General features: G+C 43.4%; 1 protein-coding gene across 10 annotated transcripts; it reads right to left on the bottom strand.

The window, feature by feature from the left end:
- Positions 1–852: 852 nt before the first annotated feature.
- Positions 853–16,295, bottom strand: LOC133469152 (protein kinase 4-like). 10 transcript variants are annotated; one of them, XM_061755867.1, is made up of 5 exons: positions 16,162–16,295; positions 16,004–16,069; positions 15,866–15,949; positions 13,880–15,406; positions 12,728–13,816 (listed from the first exon to the last, which is right to left on the bottom strand). In XM_061755867.1, exons 1-5 carry the CDS (start codon positions 16,214–16,216, stop codon positions 12,801–12,803), a joined length of 2,748 nt encoding a protein of 915 aa, XP_061611851.1. In that variant the 5' UTR covers positions 16,217–16,295; the 3' UTR covers positions 12,728–12,800. The 10 variants fall into 10 exon arrangements, with proteins under 10 accessions (XP_061611857.1, XP_061611854.1, XP_061611855.1 ...); XM_061755868.1 differs by having other exon boundaries at positions 12,728–15,174; positions 15,241–15,406; XM_061755873.1 differs by lacking the exons at positions 12,728–13,816; positions 13,880–15,406; positions 15,866–15,949; positions 16,004–16,069 and adding exons at positions 853–3,399; positions 3,824–3,907; positions 3,971–4,027 and having other exon boundaries at positions 16,162–16,229.

The following is a 16,295-nucleotide window of genomic DNA, read 5'->3' as shown; positions in this document are numbered from 1 at the left end:
TTGCGCAAAGTTTTAAGACCACTGAACAGAACGGTAGTTTTACTCTTGACTGAAATAGCTTCCGACTACCAGTATTCCAAAATTACATTTACAGCACTGATTCTGTGCACTGGAGGTTCAGACGAAAATCCCAACTCTGTCAAATAAATTGTTGGCTATTATTTTTTTTACAGACAGTCCTTTTTAATTCAAGTTTGCATGCTCCATAAACAAAATTACAGAACACAGCAGCAGACGGAAATTTCAGTTTGCATCAATTCGCTGCAGGTGAATTAAATTTAGCTTTAAAATACAAGGACTCAAACTGACTTTCATTTTAAAGTACAGAAAACTTCAACTATGTTTTTTTTTTTTTACAGTTTGAAGTGCTTTCATTGATTGCAATGTAGTTGAGAAGACTTCTGAACTATACTACTGCATTCAATTTTGCCATGACTAGTGCTTTGAGAGCCAAGTATTTTTTGGGGTGGTACTTTAAGTTGAACCATTGATCAATGGTAGTTTCACTTGACAGATTTCCAGATGCCTGTATTTTTTTCTTTAAAAGCACACACTTGAAGTTGCCACCCCCACTATAGTTAGTGAATTCAAGTTTTGGGTTCATGTTTAAACTGTACTTCATATTTGTGGCTTAGATATACTTTACAAATAAAATCTGACCTTGAGTTTGATGAAGCCTTACCCCTCATAAAACTAGCCTATGTAATTCATGCTGGTACTTTGCACAAAGTTTCAAGACCACTGAACAGAACGGTAGTTTTACTCTTGACTGAAATAGCTTCCGACTACCAGTATTCTAAAATTGATGCACATGTCCTTCGTTTGCACATTGTGAATGTTTTGAGAAACAGATTTAGTGAAGGGAAGGATTTTAATTCTATCAGACAAGAGTTACATAAAACTGAGCGCTGCCATGTCATACAAATCAAACATTCACAATCAACCCCTCATCTGTTGAGTCATCACCCAATCTGTCATTCTGGTTGACACTCTGCTGGATTTGTTGAATGGACACCCTCTGAGGGTTGTGGCTCATTGAGTTCTGGTTGACATGCTGCTGGACTTGTTGAAAGGACTCCCTCTGGGGGTTGTGGCTCATTGTGTTCTGGGTGACGCTCCCCTGGACTTGTTGAAAGGACTCCCTCTGGGGGTTGTGGCTCATTGTATTTTGGGTGACGCTCTCCTGGACTTGTTGAACAGACTCACTCATCGTGTTGTTCTCGTTGACACGCTCCTGGACTTGTTGAAAGGACTCCCTCTGGGGGGTGTGGCTCATCGTGTTGTTCTGGTTGACGCTCTGCTGGACTGGAACGGACTCCCTCTGGGGGTTGTGGCTCTTTGTGTTGTTCTGGTTGACGCTCTGCTGGACTTGTTGAACAGACTCCCTCATCGTGTTGTTCTGTTTGACACGCTGCTGGACTTGTTGAATGGACTCCCTCTGGAGGTTGTGGGCCATTGTGTTGTTCTGGGTGACACTCTCCTGGATTTGTTGAACGGACTCCCTCTGGGGATTCTGGCTCATAGTGTTGTTCTGGGTGACGCTCTCCTGGACTTGTTGAACAGACTCACTCATCGTGTTGTTCTGGTTGACACTCTCCTGGACTTGTTGAAAGGACTCCCTCTGGGTGGTGTGGCTTATCGTGTTGTTCTGGTTGATGCTCTGCTGGACTTGAACAGACTCACTCATAGTGTTCTGGTTGACACCCTGCTGGACTTGTTGAACAGACTCCCTCTGGGGGTTGTGGCTCATAGTGTTGTTCTGGTTGACACTCTGCTGGACTTGTTGAACGGACTCCCTCTGGGGGTTGTGGCTCATTGTGTTGTTCTGGTTGATGCTCTGCTGGACTTGTTGAAAGGACTCCCTCTGGGGGTTGTGGCTCATAGTGTTGTTCTGGTTGACGCTCTGCTGGACTTGTTGCACGGACTCCCTCTGGGGGTTGTGGCTCATCGTGTTGTTCTGGTTGATGCTCTGCTGGACTTGTTGAACGGACTCCCTCTGGGGGTTCTGGCTCATCGTGTTGTTCTGGTTGACACGCTGCTGAACGGACTCCCTCTGGAGGTTGTGGGCCATTGTGTTGTTCTGGGTGATACTCTCCTGGATTTGTTGAACGGACTCCCTCTGGGGGTTCTGGCTCATCGTGTTGTTCTGGGTGACGCTCTCCTGGACTTGTTGAACAGACTCAGTCATTGTGTTGTGGTTGACACGCTGCTGGACTTGTTGAACGGACTCCCTCTGGGGGTTGTTGCTCATTGTGTTGTTCTGGTTGATGCTCTGCTGGACTTGTTGAACGGACTCCCTCATCGTGTTGTTCTGGTTGACACTCTCCTGGACTTGAACGGACTCCCTCTGGAGGTTGTGGGCCATTGTGTTGTTCTGGGTGATACTCTCCTGCATTTGTTGAACAGACTTCCTCTGGGGGTTCTGGCTCATCGTGTTGTTCTGGGTGACGCTCTCCTGGACTTGTTGAACAGACTCACTCATCGTGTTGTTCTGGTTGACACTCTCCTGGACTTGAACGGACTCCCTCTGGGGGTTGTAGCTCATAGTGTTGTTCCGGTTGATGCTCTGCTGGACTTGAACGGACTCCCTCTGGGGGTTGTGGCTCATCGTGTTGTTCTGGTTGACGCTCTGCTGGACTTGTTGAACGGACTCCCTCATAGTGTTGTTCTGGTTGACACGCTGCTGGACTTGTTGAACAGACTCCCTCTGGAGGTTGTGGGCCATTGTGTTGTTCTGGGTGACACTCTCCTGGATTTGTTGAAAGGACTCCCTCTGGGGGTTGTGGCTCATAGTGTTGTTCTGGTTGACACTCTCCTGGATTTGTTGAAAGGACTCCCTCATCGTGTTGTTGTGGTTGACGCTCTGCTGGACTTGTTGAACGGACTCCCTCTGGGGGTTGTGGCTCATCGTGTTCTGGTTGACGCTCTGCTGGACTTGTTGAACGGACTCCCTCTGGGGGTTGTGGCTCATAGTGTTGTTCTGGTTGATGCTCTGCTGGACTTGTTGCACGGACTCAGTATGGGGGTTGTGGCTCATTGTGTTGTTCTGTTTGACGCTCTGCTGGACTTCTTGAAAGGACTCCCTCATTGTGTTGTTCTGGGCGACACTTTGCTGGACTTTTTGAAAGGACTCCCTCTGGGGGTTGTGGCTCATTGTGTTGTTCTGGGCGACACTCTCTTGGACTTGTTGAAAAGACTCCCTCTGGGGGTTGTGGGCCATTGTGTTGTTCTGGGTGACACTCTCCTGGACTTGAAAGTCATTATCCTGACCCTTGCTCATGTTGTAGCTCTGCTGGTCATGGCTGAAGGAAACGTTCTGATGGCCCTTACTGCTCGTTTGGTCATTTCTCACATTGTGGCTTGTTTTGTCTCCAAATGCCTCTTTGCTTGCAGGTTGGGCTTGAAAACAAAGTCACAATTGAACAATACACAAAGGGGGGACTTGACTAGTTACAGACCACTGTGCAGTCTTTTTTTAAACCTATGCCATTGATAACCAGACTGTACAATTACCCATGTAACCAGCCACCTGTTCATGTTAGACCGAAAAAAAAAAACCCAAAAAACTTGTTTGTCGTGCACTGTCAACATTACAGCCCACTAGAACTTCAAACCAGTGCCATCTTGAATAGAAACAAAGTTCATTTAAGAATCATTGTGGCTGAATTTTCATTCATGCATTGTTGGGCAATAAACACACCCAAATTTGACATTCATACACTGATACAGGTCAGTCTTAAACCTTTTATAACCAAGTACAAATGCAAAAGGGAAAAAAATAAAATAGCAGGCCCCCCCTACAAAATTAGCCCAATTTTCTCACCTGACGTATGTAGCTTCCACACAGAAGCCAAAGAATCAAGAAGTTCAACAACTCTCGCAAGTGAAACATTGTTGGGAGACACATCTGTACCAAATAAAACATTATCACGAGCACTTAATTCATCAATAACATTCTCACCTGGCACACCTTTTTTATGCACAGCATTGGACCCCCCTTCTTTAGCCCAACCTGGAAAACAAATGCCTGCACACAAAAAAACTCATCTCAGCATTTCAAGACAAATATAGTCATTTTAACACAAATTCAGTTACAGGAAAACAAACAAAGAAAAATAAAATAAATCACCTTTGTCCATGACAACAACATTGACCAGCACAACCAAGAGCCATACAGCTGCCATTGCTTCAGTGATAGTTGTGAAGACCAACCAGGCGAGCTTTTATAGCAGGTGCCAAGTGACCACAGCTGGTGCTAATTGGCTCCAATTAGCACCAGCTGTACCACCAGTGCAACAAGGCTACAATATTAAAAAAAAAAAAAAAGTCAACCTTAATTGATATGGATACATCTTTGTTGAGCTCCTTCTGGTTATTGTAATACTATTTTAAGTAGTAAAGCAAAACAAAGCAAATTTATTTATATAGCGCATTTCTTTCACAAGGTAACTCAATGTGCTTTACATGATTAATAAGCATTTTAAAAAAAGAAAAAAAAAGCATGTAGGATGTCCGCCTCACAGTCGAGAGGTCGGGTTCAAACCTGTGTGGAGTTTTCCACTTCTTCCTGTGCTTACATCTGTTTTTTTCCTGTGGTTAGAATAGGTTACAAATACTTGTAAATGTACTTTAGAAGATTACAAGTAAGTGTACTTTATTTCAGCATTTCTTTTTGTGACTTACTTTTACTTCATAATTTGAAAATGTTATACCCTTTACTTACCCTTTACCTCTATGGATGACAATGGGAAATATAAAAGACAAAGACAGGTCAAGTCGGGCGGCACGGTGGGCGACTGGTTAGAGCGTCAGCCTCACAGTTCTGAGGACCCGGGTTCAATCCCCGGCCCCGCCTGTGTGGAGTTTGCATGTTCTCCCCGTGTCTGCGTGGGTTTTCTCCGGGCACTCCGGTTTCCTCCCATATCCCAAAAACATGCATGAATTGGAGACTCTAAATTGCCCGTAGGCATGACTGTGAGTGCGAATGGTTGTTTGTTCCTATGTGCCCTGCGATTGGCTGGCAACCAGTTCAGGGTGTACCCCGCCTCCTGCCCGATGACAGCTGGGATAGGCTCCAGCACGCCCGCGACCCTAGTGAGGAGAAGCGGCTCAGAAAATGGATGGATGGAGGTCAAGTCGGCCGCATTTTTTATTTTTTTAAAAATTGTACTTAAGTACAAAATCTGTATATTTTTACTTTTGTAGTGGTGACTGGCGGCACGGTGGTCGACTGGTTAAAGCGTCAGCCTCACAGTTCTGAGGACCTGGGTTCAATCCCCGGCCCCGCCTGTGTGGGGTTTGGATGTTCTCCCTGTGCCTGCGTGGGTTTTCTCCGGGCACTCTGGTGTCCTCCCATATCCCCAAAACATGCATTAATTGGAGACTCTAAATTGCCCGTAGGTGGGACTGTGAATGGTTGTTTGTTTGTTTGTGCCCTGCGATTGGCTGGCAACCACTTCAGGGTGTACCCTGCCTCCTGCCCGATGACAGCTGGGATAGGCTCCAGCACGCCCGCGACCCTTGTGAGGAGAAGCGGCTCAGAAAATGGATGGATAGTGGTGACTTGAGGTACAACTTTAGTCTGTTCGGTGCCCATGCTCGTAATTCAAAACATTTGAATCTAAAATCCTTTTTTTCCCACTGGAGTGAATGGAAATACCATTAATCCATTCCAACCTACACCCATCCATCCATCCATCCATTTTCTGTACCGCTTATCCTCACTGGGGTCGTTGGCGTGCTGGAGCCTATCCCAGCTATCTTTGGGCAAGAGGCAGGGTCTGAACTGTTCGCAGGGCACACATAAAAAAACAACCATTTGCACTCACTTTCACACCTACGAATAATTTTGAGTCTTCAATCAAACTACCATGCTTTTTTTTGGGATGTGGGAGGAAACCGGAGTACCCGGATAAAACCCACACAGGCACAGGGAAAACATGCAAATTACACACTGGTGAGGCCGGATTTGAACCAGTCATCCACCGTGCCACCTCCAACCTACACCCTAAACACAAAGATATGTGTAATGTGTTTTTTAATAAGGAACGTACTTTTTTTAAAGTCATAGTCAAAACTTAAATGGAATACAAAGAATTAAACTGCATTATGATTAATTCAATATGATTCCTTCTGGTGTGTGCGACTGGGCCACGAGGGGGCACTATATTATGGTTATGGAGACAAATGAGGAAGACTCAGTCACTGGAGTAATATTAGTTCTTTTTCACAGAGGAAAAAACACAGTCTATGCCTAATAGTATTGTTATATTGTCTGTCTACATGTGTTGCTATTTGTGTTCAATTATCCATTGATTAAAGACCCTGTAAAGTGTGGCGTGGAGGTGACTAATCTGTGACACTGTTGAGGTGTTATGGACGCCTAGGTTGTTTTGATAGCAGCCTTAAACGCAGTGATTCTCAACGTGGGAGGAGGGCTTCCTCGAGTAGTGTGGCTCTCTGTGACTGAAAAAAATAATCATAAGTGTTTAATTGACTTTTTTTTATTTCAGTTTGTTTGTTTTTCAACTGTAACTCTAAATTTGAAGATTATAGTGTTAACTTTTTTTTTTTGTTATTGAAAACATACATCACAAGCACCAATGTGCAACACCTGGCGCCAAGATTTATTGAACTATTCGACCCCTGGCTGGTAAACCATGGATAAATCGAAGAAATAAAATCTGAAGAAATCAAAATGTGTAATGCTACGTGTTGTGTCAGATCTAGCTTACCCCAGGCTCCCCTGCACCTTTAGGCACTGAGGGAGTCCTGACCAGCTCTCCGTTTAAAGCTCCCCGTTGTTCCTGCATGTTACACAGTGGACTGTAACCGGTGACGGGAGCTTGCTTAAGCCGGTGTCGAGAGAGATTCTCCTAGGTTCTCACAGCCACTTGTGAAGCGTCGGCCCCGCTTAAGTTAGGCCTCACCTGAACAGAGTAACCTTGGCAGATGTTGGGTGAAACTCACCACACCTTTTTTAAACTGCTCTCTCCCTATTGATCTTTGGCTCTTGAAATTGACCTGGGAAAATTAGACAACAGTTTGACAGACAATTTGTGCGACAGTTAGGATCTGTTATTTAAATTACAGCCGAAACAACCTTCAAAAATAGAATTAAAATAATTAATGGCTGTGTTGGTAAAATGTTATTAGGTCTGGTAACATAGCGCTTATTATTCTTAAAAGAAAATGAAGGGAGATTTTTCAATGCTCACAAAAAGGTACTTTAATGAATAGAATTTAACAAGGGCACAAGTATCAAATAATAAAAATATCCATCCATCCATCCATTTTCTGAGCCGCTTCTCCTCACTAGGGTCGCAGGCGTGTTGCAGCCTTTCTCAGCTATCATCGGGCAGGAGGCGGGGTACACCCTGAACTGGTTGCCAGCCAATCGCAGATAATAAAAATATAAAAATAATCCATCCATCCATTTTCTGAGCCGCTTCTCCTCACTCGGGTCGCGGGTGTGCTGGAGCCTATCCCAGCTGTCATCGGGCAGGAGGCGGGGTACACTCTAAACTGGTTGCCAGCCAATCGCAGGACACATAGAAACAAACAACCATACGCACTCACAGTCATGCCTACGGGCAATTTAGAGTCTCCAATGAATGCATGTTTTTGTGATGTGGGAGGAAACCGGAGTGCCCGGAGAAAACCCACACAGGCACAGGGAGAACATGCAAACTCCACACAGGCGGGGCCGGGGATTGAACCCGGGTCCTCAGAACTGTGAGGCTGACGCTCTAACCAGTCGTCCACCGTGCCGCCTATAAAAATAATAATAATGAAATTCAGAAAAATGAACTGTATGTAAAACATCTGCTCACTCACAAATGAGATCAAATGTTCCAAGCCGACCCTTTGAAAAACAAACCAAAACAGTCTAAAAACATAAATTCAAGGAAAGTATATGGTCACATTCAAAGTTTCAATTGATGGTAAATAAAAACAGTCACAGTGTGAAAATTCTAAACATGATTAAATAGAAAGGAAATTCAATTCGCATGAAAAAAGGAATATTCGATTGATCAGGTCAAACATCCCAACTTTGAAAATTTGAGTTGAGAATAGGTGTGGGCTTAGAAGAGAGAGGTCAAGGGCTCAGTCCCCCTTTGGTTCTCACCTGTTCTCAAAGGCTTTTCAAGTTGTCTTTTCTTTAAGCTGCCTCTCTATCATCCTGCGTCTTACACAAAGATAGATATGAGACTAAACTGTTAACCTCAGTTGCTGACCTCCGGGAGAACAAGAGGACTAAAATCATCCATTTTTAGTTTATAGAAGACATGAGCCGTACCAGGGGTCTGAGTCCCTGCATGATTTTAGTCTGGCCTATGAGAGCACTACGGAGCCATCTGGGGAGGGCTTACTCTCATGTCTCTATCAGGTAATGATCACAAATGCTTAAAAAACATTGGTTCCAATTTCAGTTCTGTGCCCTTAAAGGGTACAAAAAACAATACTTAGAGACAGATTATATCATGGTAATTTTCCCAAGTGGGCTGAAACTTCTTGCCATTGACTTCTCTTCCATGGAGACAAAACATAGTTAAGCCTGGCTCCCTTTGGTGGGCATTGTTTTACCCACTGTGTTTACTTTGTCTAGGGATGGCTCACACCCTCAATCACGCAACGATGTACGTGTACACAAATCATTCTTAATTATCCATCCATCCATTTGCCGTACCGCTTATCCTCACTAGGGTTGCGGGCTGCTGGAGCCTATCCCAGCTATCTTCGGGCAAGAGGCGGGGTACACCCTGAACTGGTCGCCAGCCAATTGCAGGGCACATACAAACAATCATTCGCACTTACATTCACACCTACGGGCAATTTAGTGTCTTCAATTAACCCACCATGCATGTTTTTGGGATCTGGGAGGAAACCAGAGTACCCGGAGAAAACCCACGCATTGCAACTCCCACTTTTACAATGAAAGTTCCTAAACACTTCAACTATTTCACGTCACAGTGTGGACACAGATGATTGTGGGTTTCTAACACTGAGTTACCAAAATATTTGTAATAAGCTGTTACAGGTTATATATGTCTGTTAATGTGTGACTGTATTATAACATTTGTGTGACCTTTTTAACCTCTACTTTGGCTCCATCCTATATGGACAATTTGTGGTTGTGCATGCCTGGTTGACCTTTACTCCTGGCTCCCTCCTGTGGACGTCTAGAGCAACACATCACATTTGCAGTCACACATTTCTAGCCAATTGCATTAATAATTTCCTGAACATGTATCCGGTTAACAATTCAATTATATTTTGTGCTATCACTTATACATTTTATTCATTGCGTTATGCACTTTTTAGGCTTATTTGTGTCACCAATCAGATGCAATGATTGTGATATTGTGTCACCACTCGACAGTGCAACATGAACTATATTACAAAGATCGCTCACACCTCAGCTTACAATTGCGTGTAAAAATGGTGACTTTTACAGCACTGATGCTTTACGCTGAAGTTAAGAAGCAAAAATAACATTAACCAGGTCAAAAAAATAATTTTATTATTAGGTGTACACAGCGCCTGAAATAAGTATTTAACACGCCACCATTTTTCTCACTACATATATTTCCAAAGGTGCTATTGACATGCAAATTTCACCAGATGTTGGGAAAAACCAAAGTAATCCATACATACAAAGAAAGTACAACAAATACGCTCTGAAATTGTGTGTAATAATTTGAAATGGCACAGAGAAAAGGTATTGAACACACCAACTTGTATTTATTTAATACTTTGTGCAAAAGCCTTTGTTTGCAATGACAGGTTCAAGAAAACCTCCTGTAAGGAGAAACTAGTCGCATGCATTGCTCTGGTGTGATTTTGGCCCATTCTTCCACACAAGCAGTCTTCAAATCTTGAAGGTTTAGTGGGCTTCTTTTATGGACCTTGAGTTTCAGTTCTTTCCAGAGATTTTTGATTGAATTCAAGTCAGGTGATTGGCTGGGCCATTCTAGCAGCTTTATTTTTTTTTTCTTTGTAACAAATTGAGAATTGTCTTGGGAGTATGTTTGGATCATTACCCTGCTGAAATGTCCACCCTTGTTTCATTTTCATCCTCCTCATAGAAACTATGCAAACACTCATAAACACTACTGAAATACTCTGATATGCACGAGTTTTGCTCTCATAAACACAACTCAAAAGCTCTCATAAACACTACTCAAACGCTCATAAACACTACTCAAATACTCTCATGCGCACGTGTCTTGCTCTCATGACGCTACTCACACGCTCTCATAAACAGTACTCAAATCCATTCACGCGAGCATGTCAATCACATTCACGCACACGTCACTGGCATTCACTAGTCTCCAAGTCTAATTATATTTGTAAAATCTATCTATCTTAAAAAAAATCTCCCAAGGGGAAAAAAACAAATAAGCACGTATGCGAGCATTTGAGATGGAAGTGTGAAAAGATTTGAGTATATTTTTAAAATGCATTTGAGGATGGTGTGTGAATGGATTTTAGTATATTAATGCATTTGAGGATAGTGTGTGATTAGATTTGACATATGTTTATGCGAGCTTATTTGACCTGTATGTCTGCAGACATTTGACGTTTATATGAGTGTGTCTTTATATGAGATGAAAAGGAAATTATCTTCAAAATAAAATACAGCATTGACCAATAGCCATAAAGTACAATAGTAAGCCGAACTTAAGCAGTAGCATTACATAGCATGATACTGTATAGTACATACATATTTATAATGTATATGTCGTATACTTGGTGAATATTCTGTTGCAATAACGCTTTTCCTCATTGACTTTGTATGAATGCTTTTAATGTGTAAGTGCTGTGGGATATGATGTAATGGTCGGCCAATCAGAAGCCATGTCGTGTATGACGTAGGCCCAGCCATGCAGTTGACGTGAGGCACCGCACATTTCCATGGTCATTTCACTCTTGATACATCTGACCTTTGCCGTGAAAAAGAATGTACGCCACGTTTTTGTGCGTACGCACCTTTTGTACATGAGGCCCCTGGCACCAAGATTTGAGTTATTCAACTCATGGTAGGTAAACCAGGGACAAATCAGAGAGGGAGAAGAAAGAAGAGGGGGGGGGAAGAATTCTGAAGAAATCAAAGAGGTTCATGCTTCGTGTGACAAACTAGATTGAAATCGCTCACATCTACAATCTCTACAATTGTGTAGAAATTACATTTACAGCACTGATTGTGTGTGCTGATGTTCAGAAGAAAATCACAACTCGGTCAACTCAATTGTTGGCTATTATTTTTTTACATAGACCGTCCTTTTTAATTCAAGTTTGCATGCTCCATAAACAAGAAAATAACAGAACACAACAGCAGATGGAAATTTCAGTTTGCATCAATTCACTGCAGGTGAATTAAATTTAGCTTAAGTTTTAAAATACAAGGACTCAAACTGACTTTCATTTCAAAGTACAGAAAACTTCAACTTTGTTTTTATTTTTATTTTGCAGTTTGAAATGCTTTCGTGGATTGCAATGTATTTGAGAAAAGACTTCTGAACTACACTACTGAATTCAATTTTGCCATGACTAGTGCTTTGAGAGCTAAGTATTTTTTTGAGGTGGTACTTTAAGTTGAACCATTGATCAATGGTAGTTTCACTTTTGACAGATTTTCAGATACCTGTATTTTTATTTTTTTTTCCAAAGCACACACTTGAAGCTGCCACCCCCACTATAGTTAGTGAATTTAAGTTTTGGGTTCATTTAAACTGTACTTCATATTTGTGGCTTAGATATACTTTACAAATAAAATCTGACCTTGAGTTTGATGAAGCCTTACCCCTCGTAAAACTAGCCTATGTAATTCATGCTGATACTTTGCGCAAAGTTTTAAGACCACTGAACAGAACGGTAGTTTTACTCTTGACTGAAATAGCTTCCGACGACCAGTATTCTAAAATTACATTTACAGCACTGATTCTGTGCGCTGGAGGGTCAGACGAAAATCCCAACTCTGTCAAATAAATTGTTGGCTATTATTTTTTACAGACAGTCCTTTTTAATTCAAGTTTGCATGCTCCATAAACAATATTACAGAACACAGCAGCAGACGGAAATTTCAGTTCAATTCGCTGCAGGTGAATTAAATTTAGCTTTAGTTTCAAAATACAAGGACGCAAACTGACTTTCATTTTAAAGTACAGAAAACTTCAACTATGGGTTTTTTTTTACAGTTTGAAGTGCTTTCATTGATTGCAATGTAGTTGAGAAGACTTCTGAACTATACTACTGTATTTAGTTTTGCCATGACTAGTGCTTTGAGAGCCAAGTATTTTTTGCGGTGGTACTTTAAGTTGAACCATTGATAAATGTTAGTTTCACTTTTGACAGATTTCCAGATACCTGTATTTTTTTTCCCTTTAAAAGCACACTTGAAGTTGCCACCCCCACTATAGTTAGTGAATTGAAGTTTTGAGTTCATTTTTAAACTGTACTTCATATTTGTGGCTTCGATATGCTTTACAAATAAAATCTGACCTTTATTTTGATGAAGCCTTATCCCTCCTAAAACTAGCCTATGTAAGTCATGCTGGTACTTTGCAATGTAATTTTTTTGGGTGGTACTTTGTGCAAAGTTTTAAGACCACTGAACAGAACGGTAGTTTTACTCTTGACTGAAATAGCTTCTGACTACCAGATTCTAAAATTGATGCACCTGTATGTCCTTGGTTTGCACAATGTGAATGCTTTGAGAAACAAATTTAGTAATGGGAAGGATTTTAATTCTATCAGACAAGAGTTACATAAAACTGAGCTCTTCCATGTCATACAAATCAAACATTCACAATCAACCCCTCATCTGTTGAGTCATCAGCCAATCTGTCATTCTGGTTGACACTCTGCTGGACTTGTTGAATGGACACCCTCTGAGGGTTGTGACTCATTGCGTTCTGTTTGACACGCTCCTGGACTTGAGTGGACTCCCTCTGGGGGTTGTGGCTCATTGTGTTGTTCTGGGTGACACTCTGCTGGACTTGTTGAAAGGACTCCCTGATCATGTTGTTCTGGTTGACACTCTGCTGGACTTGTTGAAAGGACTCCTTCTGGGGATTGTGGTCCATTGTGTTGCTCTGGGTGACACTCTCCTGGACTTGCTGAAAGGACTCCTGGGAGTTGTGGGCCATTGTATTGTTCTGGGTGACACTCTCCTGGACTTGTTGAAAGGACTCCTTCTGGGGGGTGTGGCTCATTGTGTTGTTCTGGGTGACACTCTGCTGGACTTGTTGAAAGGACTCCTTCTGGGGGTTGTGGGCCATTGTGTTCTGGGTGACACTCTCCTGGACTTGTTGAAAGGACTCCCTCTGGGGGGTGTGGCTCATTGTGTTGTTCTGGTTGACACTCTGCTGGACTTGTTGAAAGGACTCCCTCTGGGGGATGTGGCTCATTGTGTTGTTCTGGGTGACACTCTGCTGGACTTGTTGAAAGGACTCCCTCTGGGGGATGTGGCTCATTGTGTTGTTCTGGGTGACACTCTGCTGGACTTGTTGAAAGGACTCCCTCTGGGGGTTGTGGCTCATAGTGTTGTTATGGGTGACACTCTGCTGGACTTGTTGAAAGGACTCCCTCTGGGGGTTGTGGTTCATAGTGTTGTTCTGGTTGACACTCTTCTGGACTTCTTGAAAGGACTCCCTCATTGTGTTGTTCTGGGTGACACTCTGATGGACTTGTTGAAAGGACTCCCTCATTGTGTTGTTCTGGGTGACACTCTGATGGACTTGTTGAAAGGACTCCTTCTGGGCCATTGTGTTGTTCTGGGTGACACTCTCCTGGACTTGTTGAAAGGACTCCTGGGGGTTGTGGGCCATTGTGTTGTTCTGGGTGACACTCTCCTGGACTTGTTGAAAGGACTCCTTCTGGGGGGTGTGGCTCATTGTGTTGTTCTGGGTGACACTCTCCTGGACTTGCTGAAAGGACTCCCTCTGGGGGTTATTGCTCATTGTGTTGTTCTGGGTGACACTCTGCTGGACTTGTTGAAAGGACTCCTGGGGGTTGTGGGCCAGTGTGTTCTGGGTGACACTCTCCTGGACTTGTTGAAAGGACTCCCTCTGGGGGGTGTGGCTCATTGTGTTGTTCTGGTTGACACTCTGCTGGACTTGTTGAAAGGACTCTCTCTGGGGGTTGTGGCTCAGTGTGTTCTGGGTAACACTCTGATTGACTTGTTGAAAGGACTCCTTCTGGGGGTTCTGGGCCATTGTGTTGTTCTGGGTGACACTCTCCCCGACTTGTTGAAAGGACTCCCTCTGGGGGTTGTGGGCCATTGTGTTGTTCTGGGTGACACTCTCCTGGACTTGTTGAAAGGACTCCCTCTGGGGGATGTGGCTCATTGTGTTGTTCTGGGTGACACTCTGCTGGACTTGTTGAAAGGACTCCCTCTGGGGGTTGTGGCTCATTGTGTTGTTCTGGGTGACACTCTGCTGGACTTGTTGAAAGGACTCCCTCTGGGGGTTGTGGCTCATTGTGTTGTTCTGGGTAACACTCTGATTGACTTGTTGAAAGGACTCCTTCTGGGGGTTCTGGGCCATTGTGTTGTTCTGGGTGACACTCTCCCTGACTTGTTGAAAGGACTCCCTCTGGGGGTTGTGGGCCATTGTGTTGTTCTGGGTGACACTCTCCTGGACTTGTTGAAAGGACTCCCTCTGGGGGATGTGGCTCATTGTGTTGTTCTGGGTGACACTCTGCTGGACTTGTTGAAAGGACTCCCTCTGGGGGGTGTGGCTCATTGTGTTCTGGTTGACACTCTGCTGGACTTGTTGAATGGACTCCCTCTGGGGGTTGTGGCTCATTGTGTTGTTCTGGGTGACACTCTGCTGGACTTGTTGAAAGGACTCCCTCATAGTGTTGTTCTGGTTGACACCCTCCTGGACTTGTTGAAAGGACTCACTCATCGTGTTGTTCTGGTTGACACTCATCTGGACTTGTTGAAAGTACTCCCTCTGGGGGTTGTGGCTCATAGTGTTGTTATGGGTGACACTCTGCTGGACTTGTTGAAAGGACTCCCTCTGGGGGTTGTGGTTCATAGTGTTGTTCTGGTTGACACTCTTCTGGACTTCTTGAAAGGACTCCCTCATTGTGTTGTTCTGGGTGACACTCTGATGGACTTGTTGAAAGGACTCCCTCTGGGGGTTGTGGCTCATTGTGTTGTTCTGGGCGACACTCTCCTGGACTTGTTGAAAAGACTCCCTCTGGGGGTTGTGGCTCATTGTGTTGTTCTGGTTGACACTCTCCTGGACTTGAAAGTCATTATGCTGACCCGTGCTCAGTTTGTAGCTCCGCTGGTCATGGCTGAAGGAAACGTTCTGGTGGCCCTTGCTGCTCGTTTGGTCATTTCTCACATTGTGGCTTGTTTTGTCTCCAAATGCCTCTTTGTTTGCAGGTTGGGCTTGAAAACAAAGTCACAGTTGCAATTGAAGTAAATAGAAAAAAAAAAAGGGGGGGGGTGGACTAGAATAGTTACAGACCACTGTGCAGTCTTTGTTAAAACTATGCCATTGATAAGCAGACTACAATTACCCATGTAAGCAGCCACCTGTTCATGTTAGACCGAAAAAACAGCTTTGTCATGCACTGTCAACATTACAGCCCACTAGAACGTCAAACAGTGCCATCTTAACTAGAAACGAAGTTCAGTTAAGAACCATTGTGGCTGAATTTTCATTCATGCATTGTTGGGCAAGAAACACACCCAACTTCGACATTCATGCACAGATACGGGTCATTCTTAAACCTTTTGTAACCAAGTACAAATGCAAAAGGAAGAAAAAGAGAGAGAGAAAAAAACAAAACAAAAAATATATAGCAGGGCCCCCCTACAAAACTTGAGTTAGCCCAATTTTCTCACCTGGCTTATGCAGCTTCCACACAGAAGCCAAAGAATCAAGAAGTTCAACAACTCTCTCAAGTGAAACATTGTTGGAAGACACATCTGTAGCAAATAAAACGTTATCACAAGCATTTAATTCATCAATAACATTCTCACCTGGCACACCTTTTTTATGCACAGCATTGGACCCCCCTTCTTTAGCCCAACCTGGAAAACAAATGCCTGCACACACAAAAACCCATCTCAGCATTTCAAGACAAATATAGTTATTTCAACACAAATTCAGTTACAGGAAAACAAACAAAAATAAAAACCTTTTTCTATGACAACAGCATAGACCAGCACAACCAAGAGCGATCCAGCAGCCATTGCTTCAGTGATAGTTGTGAAGACCAACCAGGCGAGCTTTTATAGCAGGTGCCAAGTGACCACTGCTGGTGCTAATTGG

The sequence above is a fragment of the Phyllopteryx taeniolatus genome, chromosome 19 (genome assembly GCF_024500385.1).
Source record: "Phyllopteryx taeniolatus isolate TA_2022b chromosome 19, UOR_Ptae_1.2, whole genome shotgun sequence".
NCBI classification, from domain to species: domain Eukaryota; kingdom Metazoa; phylum Chordata; class Actinopteri; order Syngnathiformes; family Syngnathidae; genus Phyllopteryx; species Phyllopteryx taeniolatus.
The sequence above is the reverse complement of the archived record's forward strand: the minus strand, read 5'-3'. Positions and strand labels throughout refer to the sequence as shown.